Here is a 21,519-nt window from a genome sequence, read left to right as displayed (position 1 = left end):
TACCATATAAATTTATTAGTATTAGGCATGATAAGGTAGTTTAGGTGTTTGTGTATTTTACTTGTTCTTTTATGTCTTTGTAGCTTAGTATGGTTTTTTTCCATTGTAAGGATTGTATATAAAAGCTTATTTTCCTCCCTTTTGTAATTAGTTTTCATTTGAATTGTATTAGTTCTTATATCTTGAGGTTTGTATTTTGTATTTTGGTGGGAGTTTTTTTCCATCTTTACAAGGTGGGAGTTGGTCTTGCTTCACTTTTCCTTCAATTTACTGTTATTCTTCCTTTTTTTGTCAAGGAATTCAGGGATTGCAGAATGGCCAAGTGTCTTCTTTCATAGCTATGCCTTTCTGTTTTCAAAATCATCTATGGAGACAACATTTACTTTTTTTGCTGAATTTTCTTGCAAAGGTGCTGGTCTGAATTAAAGTTTGAGTAAGAATAGATGAGCAAGAGAATCTCCATTGTGGACTGTTCGTGTGCTCTGCTCTTGAACCTGATCCAGCATACATTATCTTTTGTTGCTGGACTGTGTGGCAATGCATTTCACCTTTAAGTGGATTTATTCCTACATGATCATAATTCATCTGCTTTAAAAGAAGAAGTTTTTGAGAAAATTAGCTTAATGTTTGAGCTTGTTCATTCATCTTCGGTTTTAGCTGAAGGTTATTACAGACTTTGAATTACAGTTGTTGCTAGTTGAACGCATTATTATTATCTGGAAGCTCCAGTTATTGGACTTGCTTCATGTTCGGTTGAGAACAGCATATGAATAATTTTGAGTATCAAGTTCTAATGTTAACTAAGTTCTTGGATTTGAAGTGTTCTTGGATCCTACTTCCCATATCAATGTCAATTCGGACAATCCATCACATTGTACACAGTAATGCAGGGCGGTGCATTGGGTTAGGCACTAGGGGTTAAAGGCTAGAGAAGATGATTACTGGAGCGTCGAGACGGCTCACATAATTTTGGCGATCCTAACCAATTATTTGTTGAGCCTTGACATAGCTAGATAGGTCGATAGGGTGTACCTAGAAAATTTCTATATAGGATTATCCTGACCCTTTGATTCATGGTAGTTTCTATATTGTGCTGCCAATTTTAAACCTCAACAAATTGAAGGGTTAGATCTGAAGAACATTTTCTGGGCACACCCTACTAATGTCGGGGCCCCACAAAAAAGAATGGTTTGGATCATCCAAACAATCTGGGCACACCCTACCAATGTCGGGCCGCATTGTATTTTTGGGCTGCAACTTTCATGCACGGCAGCCCATAACGGGTCCCCTAACGTTAAGATGCATTGAGAAAGAGATTTTACACATTTTTATAAAGAAATCTAAAAATAGGTGTAAAAGTATTAAATTATTTCTAAAATGGGAACCAAAAAAAGTCCCACAAAAGTGAGCCTAAATGGGATTTGCCAGTGACCATCCCAAAAGCCATTTTGCGGACGGGGTGTTGCATGAGAGTGCAGCCACCTCAGACAATTTAAATGAATAATGTTTGCTTGCCCATATTTTTACTTGAAAAAACACAAATTAACTCCGTATAATTTCTCATAGAAAATGATATTTCCACCACTTCTTTTAACATTTCCACCTAAAATGGAATCCTATGTGGTAAAGAACATATTCTCTGATGTTTCTTTTCCGTTTCCCTGGCAACTCAATGCACATTCATGTTGTTTCTTTACTGTTTCTTTTCCTTTTCCTGGCAACTGAATGCGCACTCTTACTGCTTTCTTAGCAGATTTTTTTTCTTTCCGTTTCCTTCTGCTACGTCATTTCCTTTTCCTTTCCGTTTCCTGCACGCAACTGAACAGGTAAGGGTCTTGTCTGTTCCAGGGAAATGGAAACGAAAAGGAAAATATACCCATTTTCCGCGGAAACGCACTAAAAACGCCATTCTGTTCGTCGGATACGGAAAGCGCGACGAAAGTGAGAATGGGACGTGGAATCATTTTTATCCTACGTGTAACCCCCGTTTCCACGGTGATAAATCCGAACTCGAGACTCAGTTATTTTCCGTGACGTCCGTGTAATTTGCGCTACTTGTGTCGTGAAAAAAACAATCGAGCAGCAAACAAAAGCCCTAAAAACAGAAGCCATACTTTGTCTGCTCTTCTCATCCGCTCGAAATAGAAGGGCTTCAATATGATCTGGATGGCACTCGCACAAGCAACACTCCAATCCTCAAGCTCCTTTGCTTCCTCATCACATGTATTCGTCGTTCCTTTCTCTTTCCCTCTTTTTTTTTTATATATATATGTCTCCTTGAATCTCTGTCATTATGCTTGGATCTTTGTTTTTTTGTGCTTGGATGTTTGTTTTTTGGGTATTTGGCTTAGATCTATCTATTTTTTGGGGGTGTGGATCAGTTTTTTGGTTAGGGCTTGGATTTATGTATTGTTGGGCCTTGGATCTAGGTATGGGGTTTCGGATATTGTTGGGCCTTTGTCTGTTTTTTTAAGCCGAAAACTATGGACGAGCAAAGGGTTTTATTGTCTCAGGTTTTCGGATTTTCTCGTTGGGAAGTAGATGTATCTACTGTTGGGGTATAGATCTTTGTAATGGTTGGGGTTTGGGATTTTGTGTTATCCTCCCTGGTTTTTCTTATATTTTACCCCAAAACTAGGGTTTTTCTTCATGGTTTTCTAAATTTTTACCATGGTTGTTCGGGTCTCAGGTTTTCGGTTTCCATTCTTGGGGCTTGGATATGATATATCTTCTGTTCTTGGACTTGTTTTCTGATGATGGATGTGGTTGTCAATGATCTTGGGTGTTTTTATGGAAGTGATATTCTGTTGCTCTAATCTCTTTCTGTTGTTCCCCATTATATAGTAGTATAGTAGTATTGGGTGTTTTTTATGATGGATGTTCTTGGGCGTTTTTCTGATGATGGATGTTTTTGGGTGTTTTTGATAAATGTGGTTGTCATAGAATGTTTCTATACTAGTATTGTTTGATTACATTGTGGTTGATTGTTTACATGGGGGTATTAATGGTGGCTTTTTTTGGAGATTATGGTAGTGTTAATGGTGGTTTTTTTTTGGAGCTTTTGTTGTTTTTTTGTGCTGGGTATTCTGATTTTGGTTCTATATTTTGAAGTAGCTTCTGATGGCATTTCCTCCTGTTTTTCAGGTGGTTGGTATCCTCATTTGAGCTTTCTCTTCAAGAACTATTTCATCATTTGCAAGGTAATTAATATTCACAGTTAATTTTTTTCCCTTCCATGTGGTAGATAAATGTATTTAGGTAGATGTGCTTGCATGTGATTGGATGGATGGATGGTTTGTGGAGGGATGGTTTGTGGATGGATGGTTTGTGGATGGATGGTTTATGGAGGAAGTGTTTATTCTGATTGTGTTGATTATCTTGTTTTTTTATTGTGTTTAAGATGCCTTATTTGTGATTGTGTAGTATTTTCCATTGAGTTATTGACTTCTTATTTAGAGTAATATGCCTCGTCGTCCTACATGGAGGAAGAGAGCGGTGATGCGAAGAGCTGAGTTGAAGCGTAGGAATGAGCTAGTTGGGCAAGTAGTTGCACTACTAATGGCTAGTGTTGCTGCTATGTTAGTACTTTGGAAAGAGTACTACGAAAAGTATCTTCTCAGAGCTCCCTATGAAAGCAATTACTTAACGCGTCGTACGTTTATTTCTTTTGTCATCGATTCAGATGAACATTGTCATAACATGCTACGGATGAACGTCAGCTGCTTTCGTCAATTTGTTGAAATATTTAAACGGGCGGGAACCCTAGAAGATACAATCCATTGTAAGGTGGAGGAGCAAGTTGCCATCTTCTTGCATATTGTAGCACATAATCAAAGGGTTAGGACTATTAGAGCATGTGCTAGACGTTCAGGGGCAACTGTTTCGACGTATTTCAACAAAGTACTAAAGGCAATTTTGGGTATGCAAGATTTCTTCATCAAACCACCGACAGGTGAGACACCATCGCAGATTGAGGGGAATCCAAGGTGGATGCCATATATCAAGGATTGCATCTTGTGCAATAGACGGGACATACATACGTGCTAAAGTACATATTGAAGAAAAACCTGCCTACTTTTGTCGTAAGCATTTTATAGCTCAAAATATTTTGGCGGCCTGTGACTTTGACCTATAATTCACGTGTATCCTAGCCGGATGGGAGGGGTCGGCTTCCGACTCAAGAGTGTTAGCGGATGCATTAACAAGGGCTGACATGATTCTACTTATTCCATTTACATTGTATATGACATAGTTACATTGTAGCAAACAAGTTCCCACTTATTACTAGTTGCTGATATAGAATCTTTTTTTATTTGTAGGAAAGTTTTACCTCGCCGATGGCGGGTACCCTCTCTTACGACATTTCATTACCCCGCATCGTAAGACCGCATACCACCTAAGTGAGTGGAGCGGGCAGCGTCCACGGACTAGTAATGAGTTGTTCAATCACAGGCACTCGTCCCGTCGAAATGTCATTGAACGCACATTTGGCGTCTTGAAGAAGCGTTTCAATATTCTTAATGAAGAACCAATGTACAATTTCGATAAGCAGATTGACATCTTCTTGGCATGTTGTTGCATCCATAATCATATTCTGCGTTTCATGCCTAATGATTCAATACTAGAAGATGTGGACAACTTTCTAGCTAGACAACTCTTGCTACAAACTGTGGAAGATGAGGACGTACCACGAGATCCTCCTCAATCAAGGGATGATGACAAAAGAGCAGGAGAGGAAATTAGAAACACACTTACCACACAGATGTGGAATGATTTCAGTAGACGTCATTGACGTTAGGGGATTATAGTTTCACTCCATATATGGTTGGAGTAACTTTGTTATTTTTTTATGGTTGTATGACTCTTTTATTGTTTCGAGTAAATTTTTTATGTTTTGATGGTTGTATGTGTGTTTATTTAAGTAACTCTGTTCTTATTAGTGTGATGGATTAAAATTTTGAAGGAAGATAGTAGCTAGTTGTTTTGGATGATGTATGTTGTATCTTTTTATGCTTGGATGATGTATGCTGTATCTTTTTATTTCCCGTACGGCATGTTCAGATAGGTGTATACATCTCAGGTTGTTATATGGATGTATGACTCCTAACAAACATATATGTGCATATTGAATCAGAATGACAACTGCGCCACAAACCTCGCAGAAGAAGGGGAAGAATATCATTTGGAATGACCAAATGGACAAGGTGCTCGTAGATAGCCTTCTAGTTCAAATCACAGAGGGGTACAAAATCTCAAATGGTTTTAAGGATCCGGCTTATGTAGCTGCAGCCACTACAATGAATGCCTTTTTCAACCTCCAACTCAATAAGGAGCACATAAAAAATCGCATCAAGACTATGAAAGAAACATACAAGAGTGTTTGCATCATCCTCAGTAGAAGCGGTTTTGGTTTTGACGATGACACCAAAATGGTCACCTGCAAGAAAGAGGTCTACGATGACTACGTCGCTGTGAGAAACACTTCCTCTCAAGATATAATCTTCTTATAGTAATACCATATCCAATATCTTCTTATTTTTTATGCTCCTTGTCACAGGCTAATCCAAAACATAAGAAACACTTACATCATGTTTTGCATGACGATATGTGCAAAATCTTTGGAGATGAGTTCGCGAAAGGGGCCAGGTCTAGGACGCATGAGAATCCAAGCATAGCAAGTTCGCAGCCAGTCAGTCTTGATGACATTGGGGATAACTTTGCAGATGACCATACCCCCATGTCTCACCACCCACCATCTCCAGAAGCAGATCCCACTATTGGTGGTAGTGAGACATCTCCCTTAAGACGGGCTGGTACCAGACGACAGAGGACTCGCCAGGATGGGGCACATTTGGACAGTATGTCGCGTCTCTCAACAAGCATGGACAAGGTTGCCGATGCCCTCACAGGTGCGTGTGCCCCTGCTTACCTTGCACAGCTTCGCGAAGCTGTTAGAGGGGTTGGGGGGTTTTCGCAGGATATCTTGTTGAGGACCACAGAGTACCTCACAGTAAATCCATCTCTGGCGCATCTTTTCATCATGTACGAGGAGGAGGAGAGGAGGTCGTACATCCGAAGGAAGATGGCTCGTTTCATCAGACAACAGATGGATGATTGAGGGTGGTTATGGTGGTAGTTACTATTATATGAACAATGCTTTTATGGCACTTCTTGGGTGGTGGTTATGGTGGTAGTTACTGTTATATGAACTTTAAAGTCTTTGTTTTATTTTGGATGGTGGTTATTTATTTTGGATGTTGATAGTTATGGTGGTAGCTTTTATTTTGGATGTTGGTAGTTATGGCGGTGGTTATTTTTATCTGTAATGATCTTTGACATTTGGATGGCGGTTAATGGCAGACAGTGCATATTTTCTATTTTGACATTTAGATGATGCTTTGACATCTTTTCATCATGTGATATGTTGTCTTTTTGTTAGGTGAGTATGAGGAAGCAGAAGTACTATGCTGTCTTTAATGGCAGGAGGCCTGTGATTTATTACACTTGGCCAGAGTGCCATGAGCAAGTTGACAAATTTAGCGGAGCATGCTACCGCTCATTTGGGACGTTGGCGGAGGCTCAGTCACAGTTAGATTAAAATTTGGAGAGAGCCAGGTACCAAAGCAGCGAAAGGGTTGAGGAAGTGCAAAGGGTAGAGGAGTTGCGAAATGAAAGGGCAGATTCGGTGCCAAAGAAGGTCTTACCATGGGTTTCCCTCTTTCTTGTTAGTTCCATTATATTGCTTTTAAAATCTGCTTCTCAAGTTTTTTTGAGTATTTATTTGTATTAGTGGACTATTTGGTAGGCTTAGGGGGCATAACTTGCTTTATATGTGGTAAAGAACATATTCTGTGCTGTTTTTTTCCGTTTCCCTTGCAACTGAATGCACATTCCTGTTGTTTCTTTACTATTTTTTTCCGTCTCCTGGCAACTGAATGCGCACTCCTACTGCTTTCTTAGCAGTTTATTTTCCTTTCTGTTTCCTTCTGCCACGTCATTTCCTTTTCTTTTCCGTTTTCTGCGCGCAACTGAACAGGCCCTAAGCAATTTCATTTTCTATCAATAATTTGATTGGTTTAATTAAATGGGAATTTGTGGTTAGTTGATGAATTTAGGATCTTTAATCCTCAGGGGTGCGAAATATTTGAATTGTGTAATGGGACAGACCTAAATTTAACGTTAAAGAAAAGGGGCAAAATACGGGGAAAAAAAGAAACAAAAGGTCCAAAATGCCCCTAGGGCAGTTTTAACCATGGTTTTAAATTTCGGTTTCGGAATGCGTTTCGATCCTCACTGAAACCGAAATTTCGGCCGAAATCCGCCGAAATCAAATTAATGGCTAATTTTTCTCGTATAGAATTTTGACTGAAATTACCGAAATTTCGGGATAATTATCAAAAAACCAGATTTTTTGGTGAAATCCCTTAAATTTCAAGGGTCGAATTTTAGGGTCAAAATTTCAGCCGAAATAAATGAACATTTGGGGAACTACTGATTTCGATTTCGGTCGAAATTTAAAACCATGGTTTTAACTTGTTTCACCAGTCGTCTTACCTTACCAATACACCAAAAGCTCCAGAGCTGATGGAACGCGTTAGGCAAGGCCCTTTAAACCTGTCCCATACCAGGTCCCACATAGTCCCATACCTAGGCGGGCCCCCACTCAAGATCGTAACATACTACCATGCTTCCGCATCCGCTGTCCCCAGCAGCCCACTCTGTGACGGCTTTCACTTTGGCCTTTTTTCCAAGTAACCCTTTCCACAATTCACACCAACACGGAACGTGGCGGCTGCTCTGATACTAAATGTTAGGTACCTTACCAATACGCCAAAAGCTCCAGAGCTAATGGAACGCATTAGGCAAGGCCCTTTAAACATGTCTCATACCTAGGCGGGCCCGCACTCAGGACCGTAACATCTTTCTCATTTTTCGCGGTCCATTTTTCACAGTTCTCTCTTCACTTTTCACCGTTCCTCATTTTTCTAATTTTTTCACCATTCACTGGCAACCTTCGTCGACTTGCATCCAACTGTCGTCATCTTGTCATTTCGTCGCGGAAACGACTCAGCAAGGAAGAACTTTTGCCATGGAGCACGGAAAAGGTATGTGAAACCCTCTTTTTCTTCCGTCAAACTTGTTTTTTCCGGCGATTTTGTGGTTTTTCCGGCAATTTCATTGACTTTTCGGCTGAATTTTTTTAATTTATTTTTGGGTGTTGGGAGAGGGGGGGGGGGGGGTCAGCTTTTTTCGGGTGTATTTCTGGCGATTTCTATCATGAAATTTTTCTAAATGATCATTTAGCCGACCCCAACTAGTTTGGGACAAAGGCTTTGTTGAGTTGAGTTGATTTCCGGCAATTTCTAGGTCAAACTTGGGTTTTCTGGTCTGACTCAGGATTATCTAAGTCCCACTTAGGGTTTTCTTAGTGAATGACCCCGAGTTAGACCTTGATGACCCCGATTCACACCGGATAAGCCCAAGTAAGACCTTGATAATCTTGAGTATGATTTAAATAACCCAGAGTCAGACCGGATAACCTTAAGTTACACCTTGGTAACCCCGAGTTAGACCTAGATAAACCCAAGTCTGGTGTTAATAAACCCGAGTCAAACCGGATAACCCGAGTTTCAACCAGATAACCCATGGTCTTGCTGTTGTTTCCTTATGCTTGCTTTTTTTTTGCTAACCATTATTTAGTTGTTTCAAAATTCAATTATAAAGGCCATGCTTGTTTTGGTATTTGAAAATTGAGTAGTGATCCAAAACTGAAATCAGATTTGAAATCACAAATTGGTTCAAGTTCCATTGAAGCTCCATTGATGGAAGTTCCAAGGTTAATGAAGGGCTTGAAGTATTGAAGATCAAGTGTGTTTCAAGTCATTTTAGAATTTATAATCCCATCCATTGCTTAGGATTCTTAGGGGCACAAATAAGAGTCAAATAAGGTTCCTAATAGTGTGAAAGTGTAAGGTAAAAGTCATGGACCAAAAGCCCAAAAGATAGGAAAAATATGGAGTATCAAAATGTGAAAAGACTGCTCGGAGATCAACCGTGGGAAGGTTGGTCGACGCCTCGGTCGACCGAGACCAGCGGTCGATCGTGGGGCTGCGGCTTGCAAAAATAATAATAAGGGAACAGAGTATGTCCCGTGGTCGACCGAGAGCGGGAAACACTTTTTTTTATAATAACCTTAACAGCTAGCGCGGTGGACTGTGGGGTCACCCAATCAGACCGTTAAGACCTCATAACTGGTAGTTTTGATTGTTTTGTCTATAAAAGGGTTTCTTAACCCTTGTAACAAAAGTCTAACCAAGGAAGCAGGATTCTTCCCTGGGAGCCTTCGATTCCCGCTTTCGATTACCGTTTCGATTCCCCACTCTGGCAACGTTGAGCGGGATTCTTCCCTGGGAGCCTTCAATTCCCACTTTCGGTTCCCGTTTCGATTCCCGCTCTGGCAACCTTGTGTCTAACACTCTTGAACCATCTTGGAAGATATTTTAAGTGAATTAAACTTGTTTTTTGAATGGTTTAGAGTGAATTAAACTTATTTGTGCCTCTCTTGACTTCTAAACAAAGGATTGGACATATGCTATCAATTGTATATCTTCTTCAAGTTTATTGTACCCTTGTGAAGGTTTTTTTTCTCTCTTTCATTATTCAAACTAGTAATCGACGAGTGTTTGGAGATGCATAGCCTTCTCTTCGTGGTGAGGATTGCCATCATGATTAAAGCAATCAGATTGTAACGGTAGATCTTCACCAAAGTTAAGAAGATCAAGATAGTGAAGCCATCAACCTATCAATTGTATATCTTCTTCAACTTTATTGTACCCTTGCAAAGGGATTTTTGTTTTCTCTCTTTCATCGATCAAACTAGTAATCGGCGAGTGTTTGGAGGCCCATAGCCTTCTCTCCGTGGTGAGGATTGCCACCAAGATTAAAGCAATCAGATTGTAACGGTAGGTCTTCACCAAAGTTAAGAAGATCAAGATAGTGAAGCCATCAACCGAATTGTTGGTGGCGTGGAGTAGGTTCCGGGTTTGGACCAAACCACTATAAATTCCCGGCGCACACTTTCCTCTCTTTGCTCTTTATTTTTTCATTGCACTTAGAATTTCTTTTTGGTTGTTTCAATTGTCTAATTGATCTTCAAAATTGTAAATTGGGCTAAAAATTGGATTAAGTTTTGAAGAGGGTATTTGTTTATGAGAATCCCAATTCAAACCAACCCCCCCCCCCCCCCCCCCCCCTGCCCTCCTCCTTTTGGGTTACCATAGCATTTGGGCCTAACTAGCATCGGAATTTCATGATTGTGGGTCCAACTCTAAATTACATTTGAGAAATTAAAAAAACAAACATGGGCTTAGTATTTTTATTGATGATTATGTTTTTTTTTATTTTGGACAGATCTGTCTATACACTTAGAGTGATAAAATGCCAAAGGTTGCAAAAATGGCTAAAATGCCAAAGGGCGCAAAAAATGTAAAGAATGAAAAGGAAGAAAGGAAGCTATATGTAAGTGTACTTATTGATGTTTATTTTCAATTTTAGTAATTTTATTTTCTACACTTATGTTTTTTAATGGTGTTTTCGACACTTATGTTACCATTCCAACTCAACTCAGCTAAGCCTTTGTCCCAAACTAGTTGGGGTTGGCTAATTAATCCTTTAGAGAATTTTCATGAAGACTGTGAAAGGATCAACCCGGCTCAAATTGACCAAGTCTAATCTTGACGCTAGTTGGGTTCATCTACATGGATCACTTTCTTCCATTCTCACCTATCCAAGGTCATGTTCTCTGTTATGTTCCTAGCCATCAAGTCTTTCCTCATTGTTTCTACTCAAGTTGTTTTCGGTCTGGCCCTACCTTTTTTTACTCTATCAACTTGGCACGAGTCACTTCTTCTCACTGGAGCATCCAAAGGCCTACGTTGGATATGCCCAAACCATCTTAAGCCGTGCTATCTCATCTTCTCTTCAATTGGAGCCACCCCCACCTTTTTACGGATGTCTCCATCACTTATGTAACCATTAAAAAAAATCGACACTTAGGTTTTGATGTAAATTATTTGTAGGATCCATATGTCCCGGCACGATGCTCTCTATCTCAATTTAACAAGGCCATCATTGACATTAAGTTGCAACCTCGTCATTATGAAGGTCTTAATACGACTCCTTGTGGGCATTTGCTTCAGCTTGAAGGCATTAAAATGCACAAGCCCCTCCTGACAACACTAGATAAAGTATGGAATCCGAAGACGAAGACATTTACATTAGGGAGCAGGTTAGTTCTGTTTGAGGCCGCCGATGTCGCTTTGGCCTTGGGTCCCTCTACTAGGGGGGAAAGAATACTGGTGGACAAGAGTGAGACTCCTCCTAAAGTGCCCGGTTGAAATTTTTCTGGTGCTTCTGTTATGAGAAAAGACATTATGGACAAAATTAAGACAATAGTTGATGGAGAAGACCAGCAGTCGATCGACACAACTGTGAAATATGTAATCTTACTGCTATTTGACACTGTTTTGTTTACTCAAACAACAAATCGGACCGACTAGTCCTTCTGGACCTATATAGACAATTTAGAAAATATAGGCAACTACGCCTGGGCCTATGCAGTTTGCGACTGGTTAGTAGACTGCTTAGACAAACGGTCAGAGAGCAAAAGATATCTTGGTGGATGCTCGCTGGTAATGCGGGTATGATAGACTCTCAATATTTAATATATTTTCACTTTGTTAGTTATATGATGATTAACTAAGTCTATCTTGATATGCAGGTTTGGCTATACGAGCATACAAGTTTATGGTTCACAGTAACCCAAAAGTCCTTCCACATTTATTCAAGTGGGATTGGAAAACAAAAACGAGGTCGCCAGAGGAAGCGACGAAGTTTCAATCAATTGAGAAGAAATGCACAAAATCATCTGAGGTGAGACATAAAACTCAAAACCGTATTATCTCAATTCTAATTCTTTGTCAACTAAATTTCTTAATAAATGTTCCGTTAGTGGTGAGACTAAGGTCATGAGGGGAGGAAGAACGTCTTTTACCCTTAAAAGTTCAGGTATTGCAATTTAAACTTCAATCATGTCTATGTTATGAATTTACTTCTTAATATCTACAAACTCATTATTGTTTGTCTTATTTGTATGGTAGGATCCTATAAGCCCAGTGGTTCAACCCTTGGCAATCTTCTAATCTTGTTTTGATGATTACAAACACAAGTTGATTCATAATGTTTTTACTAATGAATTTTGTGTTGAGTTGAAAATACAATTCTTGCAAGGAACAAAAGTCAAGGAGCATGGATCAAGGCTTGGACCAATCATTAAGATCAAGTGAGCCAAGGAAAAGAAGAGGAGATCCACTAAGAGGCACTTAAGGATGTCCTAAAAAGGTCCCAAATATGATTAACAAACAAGAGAAAACTAAGTGGACCAAAGCCCAAGTGCCAAAGAGGGCTTAAAAATGCAAAAGAACCAAGATGGCACTTGCTTAGCTGATCGATGGCCTTCATCCTATTGATAATGGCTATAAGAAATTTTCAAATAATTTTCAAATTATGTTTAATAGGTAGTACTCTCTCTTCTCCGTAGAACACAAGAACGTCGAAATCCGATTAGAAATGAGGGAGATAAGAATTTTACAAGTTGACTGCGCAAAATTAGAAAAATCCAAAATTGTCTGGCGGCCAGCCGGGTTTGTTCAGCTGACCGGCGCAGCCTACCACCACCGGCAAACTGGCTTTTTAAAAAGGGCAATCAAAACTAGCCATTTATAGTCGTTGGGGGAGCCCTAAACGTCTAGTTTTGGTAGTTCGCCTATATAAGGGTGTTCTAAGCCCTTGGGATGAGATATAACACTCCTAAACATGTTTGGATGATATTAAAGAGTGTTTAACACCCTTGCGCATCAATTTGGGATTCCTTGAAGGGAGATCTAGGAAATTCTTTTGTATATCTTTGAGAGAGAAATTTGTTTTGAGCTAAGTGTTCCATCTCCCTTGTGAGAGGGTTTTGTATTTTCATTTTATAGTAGGCGGCCTACGCCTTCTCCGTGGTTGGATCTTCACCAAGGTTAAGAAGATCGTTTGTAACGGTGGGATCTTCACCGAAGTTAAGAAGATTGACTTAGTGAAAGCCATCATGTTTGTTGGTGGGAGTGGAGTAGGTCTTGAGTTTAAGACCGAACCACTATAAAATCTCGGTACACATTCTCTTACTCTTTGTTATCTTTACTTGCATCTTGATTTTATCTTTCTTGCATTCATTGTTAAATGATCTTTGATTTTATTTTGAGCATTTAAAGGCAAAATTTATAAAACCCAATGCAACCTCTCTTCCTCTCTTGGGTTACCATCTACCTACACCTAACATTATTTTCAGATTCCGAGGTAAAAATTGTCATAGAGGGGCTGCAAACATTTGCCCAGTCCCCTACTCCTACAACGCCAACATTGGCGCAATCCCCTACTACTTCTGCAATGCCAACATTATCCCACCTACTACTCCTGCAATGCCAGCTATGGTTCAAGTCATCATGGTCCGTAAGTTAGAGGAGGATCTGCAAAATGAAATAAAAAGAAGGGAAGGGGCAGTAAGTGAGATGGAGAAATTGAAAAAGGATGGGGAAGAGATGAGAAAAATCGTAGAGGAAATGAAAAGGAAGATGGAGGAGATGAAAAAGGAGAGGGGGGAAATGTGAGAGAAAATAAAAATGAACTGGTTGACTTAAAGAACGGAAGGAATTGGGTTGGGTGGAGAGGATGGTGCGGAGGTTAAGGATGAGGGACTTAAACCAATAGAAGCGGAGTTTGAAGATAAATGTGAGGAGGTTGACTTTGAGGGAGGTGTGATGGGTGGAGAGGGAAGTGGGTTGGTTGGATGATGTGGGGAGGTTAAGGTTGAGGGACTTGAACACATAAAAGAGGAGGGTGAAGATAAATTAGTTAAGGTTGAAGATGAGGGAGGTGTGTTGAGAGGAGATGATGGTGGGGAGGCTACTGATGAGGAAACATCAAACATTATTGAAGTTGATGATAGTCCTATAAAAACTGGACATGTAAAGAAGAGGAAAGCTAAGACACAGCCTAAATTGAAGCATTGCAAGAGGAGTAAAGCGTGGAAGGGATAGGAAAGGTAGCAAGTTCACCAAATCACACTTCGCAAAAGGGCCCGATGGAAAGAAAGGGAAGGAAAAGGCAAAGAAGAGGAAGAAAGGGAAGGCGGAAAGTTCACCAAACCCCCAACCGAGTGCTTTGGTTGCAAAATTGTTAGCACAACAGCCCGGGCAAGTAGGTGTGTAATAATGAGTTCAACATCAACTTCATGATCCCCAACAAACATGTCATCCGTTTCCATTGGTCGCCTTGTGTGAGTAGGAGCAAATTGTGAACCCACTGTGATAGGCTGAGCAGTCGGAGTTACACCAAAGTTTTCATCATCATCATCATCTTATTCTTCATTATTGTCCAATTCTTCCTGCATGTGGTTCACATAAAAAATGTCTTTTTTGAAATGATCACATAAAAATCATCTTGAAAATCATCGTTGAAGATCATTTGCTGAGCTGCATCATTTTGTCTATCATCAATATCTTCAGTGACATGGTTCGAATACAAATCATCTGTTAATTTGTTATTTAAGTCCAGTCCAAACCTGCATAGTTGTGCAATATCATAATCAGGCTAGTAGATTGATTAGTTCAAGCTTCAAACATGGAAGTTTTGAAACAAATGGTTAAGAAGTACAATACCTTCGAGTGTGAGTAAGTTGGGCTGAATCACCTTCTCTACCTAGTGCCAATGATCTCTTCACTTACATATTTGCCATCAAATTCATTTTCGTAATCATTTTTCAAGTCCACGTCAAAATACTGATAAAGATTGACATTTTATTGTTCTCGCGGAAGAATTTGGGGTGGAATTGTAGTAGAAGGTATGACTGTATTATAAGAGGGTGTTGTAATACAAACATTGTTTAGGGGCAACATAGACGAATATTCATTCAAGGAATTAATACCTTCGACTCTTCTGCTTTTTGTTATGTATGAGATAACAGAATTTAACACATCTTTTTCAAAAAATCCTCATCAGTGACTGGAAGACAGCATCATCTTTGACATCGATTATAGTGATTGTATATGGATCAACTATTTATCTTTATTTTATAGATAATAACACCTCCCTTTCTATAGTCCCGATCAGTTTGTGAATTAGAGATTGAAATTCTCGGAAATTGATCTGATGACTGACAGTTAAAAACTCCTTCCTACCAACGACATAATTGCAAGTAATTTGTCCTTTAAATTTCCATCATAGTGTAAAAGCAAAGAAGCCATTGATTCACCCATTTTTCACAAACCTGCAAAGCAAGTAAAAAATGATCAAACTGGTGAAAACTAATTCAAAATTCAAACCAAAAAGATTACAGACTAATGAAGGAAACTTAAGAACCTAATTACTAATGACAACTCGTAATAAAAAAGGGACATGATATCAAAAAAACTATGTTTTAATGATTGCATAGACCCACCTTGTCTTTTAGTATTTAAAGAGCTGTCAAAAGGCTATTACAGTTCTCAAAATGCCCTCACAAAGACAATTTAAACAAAAAAGACAAGTTGGCTCAAAACATGTCTTTTAGTATTTAAAGAGCTATGAAAAGGTTAATATAGTTCTCAAAAAGCCCTCACAAATGCAATTAAAACCCTTAAAAGGCAAGCTGGGTCTGTGCAATTATCAAAACATGGTTTTGCTGAGAGCATTTCCCTAAAAAATGCCGAAAACAATTCATAATTGAATCAAAACAAGACAAATGGATTGAAAAACGTGATGTGTTATGTTCAAAGCTAATAAATTTGTAATGAAAAGTACTAAAAATGACTGACTCGGGGTAATCTTGGTGATATTGGGGTTATATCGGTCAGACCCGGGGTTATCAAGGTCTAACCCGGGGTTATTCGGTCTACCTCGGGGTTATCAAGGTCTGACTCGGGGGGTTATCCACCTAGATAACCCCGAGTCTAATCTGGATGACCCCGATTCTGAACTAGATAGCCTCGAGTCTGACTAAGCTGACCCTGAAAACGATATTTCTTTTCAAAAATGAACACAGAGGAAAGGGACGATGATTGCTGGTTGGACGGAGGAAAGGGATTCTCTTACCGTTTTGTCGGAAGATATTGCTAGTTGGAAGATATTTCTTACCGTTTTCTACGTTGATATTGCTGGTTGGACGGACGATATGGAGTCCATGCCCTAGGTTGCACAGCCGAAGGATGCGCATTCCTCCCTTGCTGTTTTGGATCGCCTGGTCGCTGCCTTGTAGTTTGTGGTTCGATTTCACAGCGAAATGAGGCAAAGTGACGGTGGAAATGACAGGTTCGCAGCGGGTAGGTAAGAGACGAACCGAAAAAACGCAGCGGGAAAAGTGAAAAATGAGAGATGAAACGGGGAAGCAAAGTAAAAAAGGCCTTAAGGGCATTTAGGACTTTTTGGTTTCCTTTTTTCCATGTGGAGCCCCTTTTCTGAAACCTTAATTTTTGGTCTGTGTCATCGGACATTTCAGAATTTTTCGCGCCTCCAGAGGATTAAAGATCCACGGATTTAAATTTATGTCTTGTTATTCCCTTGTTCTAATCGATTGTCTGTGAATAGAAAAATGGATCAAATTTATGCCATCTTAGTGTTTTTTTTTTTTTTTTTTGCAATGGTTGTTATTTTTTCACAAGGAAAAGGAACAAATTGAATGTTTGTATTGATGTAGTATTAAGTCCTGTGCTATTTCTGAATAAAGATTGTAGTTAGTGATTGGTTGCTTGTTGCTACTTTTTTGTTCTTCTCAAACAAGTGGAATTCAAAAAATTATGAATGATGAAAGAACAGTGAGTGACCCCTCTGGGTTATACAAAACAGAATACATATTATACACCAGGCATATAATTCCATCTTGTTGCCCACTTGTGAATGATATTCACCTATAGATCATTCTTTTTCTTTTCATTTTATATATGTTTGCAAATTAGGAAATATTAAATTGAATTTTAACAACCAAGATCAACTATCTTTATGTTGTCATGTTTGAGTTGTTGATCCGAGTGCTTCAGATGTAACTCCTTCCATGTCAATTAGTATGGAAATGTTGAAGGATTTCTGTTACCTTTAGTCGCCTTATTAAGGCTCCTTACCTGGTCAGTTGAATTATCTCTCTTGTCATGTTCCATGTCATTAATTTAATGTGTACTTCTATAACCTGGTTATAGAAATCTCCCTCTCTCTCTCTCTCTCTCTCTCTCTCTCTCTCTCTCTATATATATATATATATATATATATATATATATATATATATATATATATAGAGAGAGAGAGAGAGAGAGAGAGAGAGAGGAGTTCCTACACCCTAGGCTTAAAATACAGTGGGGCCACATTGTCTGGGTGACCCAAAGCATTCATTTGATGGGCCCTCACATAATAGGGTGTGCCCAAAAAATCAGCTCCATAGGATCATCCCAACCCTACAATTTGTGGAGGTAAAAATGGACGTGTATGTTACTTCACAAATCTGTCCATTTTTTTGCCTCCACCGTTCGTAGGATTAGGATGATCCTCTGGAGCTGATATTTTGGGCACACCCTATCTATGTGAGGGCCCATCAAATGAATGCTTTGGATCACCCAGACAATGTGGCCCCCACTGTATTTTAAGCCTAGGGTGTAGATAAGTTATCTACACTGGGTGTAGGAACTCTTCTCTCATATTATATATGAGAATATATATATATATATATATATATATATATATATATATATATATATATATATGAGGAAACTGTTGGTGAGCTTAAGCGCACCAAACTTATGGTGCGCTTAAGCTCCCCAATCACATGGGGGCCCACTCTTCTGTGGTGATCCAAACCATTCATTTGCAAGGCCTTATGATAGATAGGGGGTGTACCAAAAATCAGCTCCATAGGATCATCCTAACCCCTCCATTTGTGGAGGACAAAAAATGGGCAGATTTGTGTCTGTCCATTTTTGTCCTTCACAAATGGAGGGGTTAGGATGATCCTATGGAGCTGATTTTTGGTACACCCCCCATCTATGTAAGGGACTTTCAAATGAATGCTTTGGATCATCCTAACAAAGTGGGCCCCCATGTGATTGGGCGCTTAAGCTCACCAACACTTTCCTCATATATAATATATATATATATATATATATATATATATATATATATATATATATATATTATAATCTCAATTTGTTAAGTGATTTGATTCTTAGAATGTTAAATTTACTCCTGATTTACTTCAGGGTTATTTCTACCATGGAGAGGCAAGAGCCATGGGATCAAGCATTAACTTTATCATCTGATGACTCCTCTGACTCTGACTTAGAAGATGAAAATGGGTCAGGTAACACAAAAGCAACCAGCAAAAATGCAGTTGGTCGATCAAGCAAGGATATTATGTCAGAAGGTACTTCATATTTCATTATTGCCAGCTACTATTTTGATGATTCTTTTCTTCGAAGAAGAAGTTAAATCATTCCCTACTTCCACTTTAACCACTCAACTTACTTGTATTAGAAGTTGCTTTTACTTATTAATAACTTCATTTGTAGAAGCATAATCTAAAAATTTCCTCGAAGAATTTACTTTTACTTATTAATAACTTCATTTGTAGAAAAATAAGCTAAAAATTTCATCGAAGAATTTCCCAATAAATTCACTTGTCAGTATATTTAAAAATTGGAATTTGCTAGGGATCATCGCAGAAGGCATTTCGCGGGCGGGCTGTTGCATGAGTGCAGCCACCTCAGATGAATTGAATGAATAGGACAAAATCTGTTGAAAAGTGAGCCTTTGTGGCTGCTCTCTCATGCAACAGCCGGCCCGCGAAAAGCCTTCTGCAATGGTCCCTAGCAAATCCCTTAAAAATTACTGGCTTGCCACACGTAAAAATAGTAATACTATATATGAAAAATAAAGAAAATAAGCTGATATGCTAGACTCCACAATATGTGATGAGAATGCCTCCACTTTAGGGTTTGCAACTTTTAAGTCAGATTTCTTTAGAATGAGAAGAAGAGTAGTATGGACTAGAGAATAAAGAGGAAGAAGAAAAGGAGGGGAGAGAAGAGAAGAGAAAGAAGGGGCTGGTCTGGGGCTCGAACACTTCTCAAATGACTTCAATGCCGCTCCTATCTCACATTTGAAAACCCAAACATTTTGGCATGCATACATTGTCCTCCAAGATTGATTAAAATTTGCCAATTGGCGAGCAGTAGGAGAGCCATGGGGTTATGACCTTCACACTCTTTGCCCTCCCCTCTTCTTTGTTTGCTCTTCCCTTCTCATAGGGGCATTTTTTCTCATTGTCAAAAATGTCATCTCTAATGAAGTGGTAGTGAAAGCAGATGAAGCGAAAAGTACATGTATAATTATTTCTAGAATATTTGAACATTTAAGTATTGGAACATTAAAAGCATTAAATGCTAAAAATGAAATAAATGTAATATGTGGTGATAAAAGGCAGTGAAAGTTTGAGAAAATTTGGGTGATAGGATTTTTTTTTTCCTGATACTTTATAGTTTCTAATATTTTAAATAAAAATAAGCCACCGAAAATATTAATTATAAGAGCCCTGACTGTACTTATAATTTCAAACAACAAGATGTACACAATTAGTGGGGTTAAAGGTGTTGTTGGAGCCATATGCTAGCTGTAGTTGGTGGTAGAGGAAATTTCACACCGGAGCAGCCTTTTGGGTAGTAGATGTCTGCTACTTGAGTGTGACAAAAGAAGCTTCGGCAAAATTTGCGTTGCCTTCCCTCTCTCTTCCCTAAAAAAGTTTGATAATGCCCTTCAATTATGTGGGACTGTCAGACTCTTAAGTTTCTCTAGTTGATGTGTTTTGCTTTGTTATTGCTTCATTGTTCGTAGACCTCTGCTTTATCATGAATGGTGCAATATGAAGTAAAACATGCTTACATGTGCAGATACAGTGATCAGAAGAGCCGAGATGTATCAAGAATACATGAAGCATATCCCCATCCCTTCTCTTCGTGGGTCCCTCATCCCATTCACGACATGGCAGGGATTAGCCAAATCCTTGAAAAAGTTGTATGGACAGCCCTTACATTACCTCACCAATGTTCTTCTCAAACAGTGGGATCAATTGAGGATTGGGACTGACGATGAATATCGGCCGTTGGGTGTCATTGTCCATCCTGTGAAAGCTGAAGCCACCATCTGGCTTATGGAAGAAGTGCACAGGCTTACCTCTTCTCATCATCATCTGGCTAAACTCTGGGCTTCTGATCCCATGCATCATGCTTTTGTTGATCCCATTTTCCCATAGTCATACAAAACCTTTTCATTTCTATGCTTCATTTTATTTCTACTATTCATGGTGTTTAATATGGCTGGCAGATATGGTTTTAAATCCATTTACTGTGAAGTCAAGAAGAGTTTTGGTTTATGAGACTTTTGGATACTAATATTTTGGGGTGAATGGCAGCCTTGACATGACTTTTAGCTCCTTGCGTAGAGAAGTGTGAAGGAAAGAGCTGTTCATCTGTAATTGTAAGATCAGATGACAAATATTTTCTCCTGATTGTGTTAGATGAGAGAGCACTTACTCCATGGCATGATTTTTAGCTTCTTGTATATTTGCTTGAATTAAATTCTGAATCATGGAAGTCCAATTTGTTATTTTTGGTATTCTCCTAAGACATTGGTGCTTAAAAGCAACTACTGGGATATACAATTGCTTGCGGGTACTAAATTAAGTAGGACATTATTTTTTTTTTCTTTTTGATATTCTTAGGGAAATGTTATCAGCACTACTGTATTTTGATGAAGGGCACTCCTCACTTTATTAAAAGTACGGTATGGCCCGCACCATAGGATGATCCAAACCGTCCATTAGATGGGCCACAGCCTAAATAGGTTGTGCCCCAAAAATTATTTCCATAGGTTGATCATAACCCTCCGATCTATAGAGGGTTAGGATCAAACTAAGGAAATGATTTTTGAGGCACAACCTATTTAGGCCGTGGCCCATCTAATGGACGGTTTGGATAATCGTATAGAGCGGGCCATACCGTACTTTTAATAAAGTGAGGAGTGCCCTCATCAAAATACAGTAGTGCTGATAGCATTTCTCTATTCTTATTCTGTAAGTTCTTGCTTTGACATTATTGGGAAATATGATTTTATTGGCCGAGGTTTCAGCTCCATGCAGAGCTAAAATTGGAAAGAAGTCGGGGGGTTATAGACTACGAAGCTTTAATCCGGCACGCTCCCATCAGTATCTGGTTATTCCTTGAATGGAGGCTCAAATCTAAAGTTGATCTACATCAGATTTGGTATCGGAACACACGATTCCGGAGCTAAACTTGATTTCCACTGCCCGCTCTACAGGACCATGTTTTCAATCATCCAAATCACTGAATCCTCACCTGAGGTATTTAGGGAGGATTTTTAGCTATGATTTTAGCCCTACAGTTGGTTTTG

At 39.1% G+C, this 21,519-nt stretch overlaps 1 protein-coding gene across 8 annotated transcripts; it reads left to right on the top strand.

Moving 5' to 3' along the window:
• The first annotated feature begins 1,909 nt into the window (after positions 1–1,909).
• On the top strand, positions 1,910–20,715 carry LOC143885196 (protein RDM1-like). Of its 8 annotated transcripts, XM_077389251.1 has the most exons (8): positions 2,014–2,223; positions 3,145–3,200; positions 6,440–6,697; positions 10,411–10,518; positions 11,079–11,699; positions 11,780–11,931; positions 18,315–18,478; positions 20,001–20,715. In XM_077389251.1, the coding sequence occupies exons 5-8, from the start codon at positions 11,694–11,696 to the stop codon at positions 20,360–20,362; spliced, it is 684 nt and encodes a 227-aa protein (XP_077245366.1). In that variant the 5' UTR covers positions 2,014–2,223; positions 3,145–3,200; positions 6,440–6,697; positions 10,411–10,518; positions 11,079–11,693; the 3' UTR covers positions 20,363–20,715. The 8 variants fall into 8 exon arrangements, with proteins under 8 accessions (XP_077245362.1, XP_077245361.1, XP_077245363.1 ...); XM_077389248.1 differs by lacking the exon at positions 11,079–11,699 and having other exon boundaries at positions 2,013–2,223; XM_077389253.1 differs by lacking the exon at positions 6,440–6,697 and having other exon boundaries at positions 11,199–11,699.
• Positions 20,716–21,519: the final 804 nt, after the last annotated feature.

The sequence above is a fragment of the Tasmannia lanceolata genome, unplaced genomic scaffold (assembly GCF_043159265.1).
Source record: "Tasmannia lanceolata isolate RefF3 unplaced genomic scaffold, GAP_Taslan_0.1 ptg000008l, whole genome shotgun sequence".
NCBI classification, from domain to species: Eukaryota; Viridiplantae; Streptophyta; class Magnoliopsida; order Canellales; family Winteraceae; genus Tasmannia; species Tasmannia lanceolata.
Note: the sequence above shows the minus strand (reverse complement) of the source record. Positions and strands in the feature narration are given on the sequence as shown.

Coding starts and splice junctions, on each gene's coding strand:
- LOC143885196 (XM_077389246.1), top strand. CDS start 5,136: ATGACAACTGCGCCACAAACCTCGCAGAAGAAGGGGAAGAATATCATT. Junction 5,472..11,779: donor TCTACGATGACTACGTCGCT/GTGAGAAACACT, acceptor CTTGATATGCAG/GTTTGGCTATACGAGCATAC. Junction 18,479..20,000: donor CAAGGATATTATGTCAGAAG/GTACTTCATATT, acceptor TTACATGTGCAG/ATACAGTGATCAGAAGAGCC.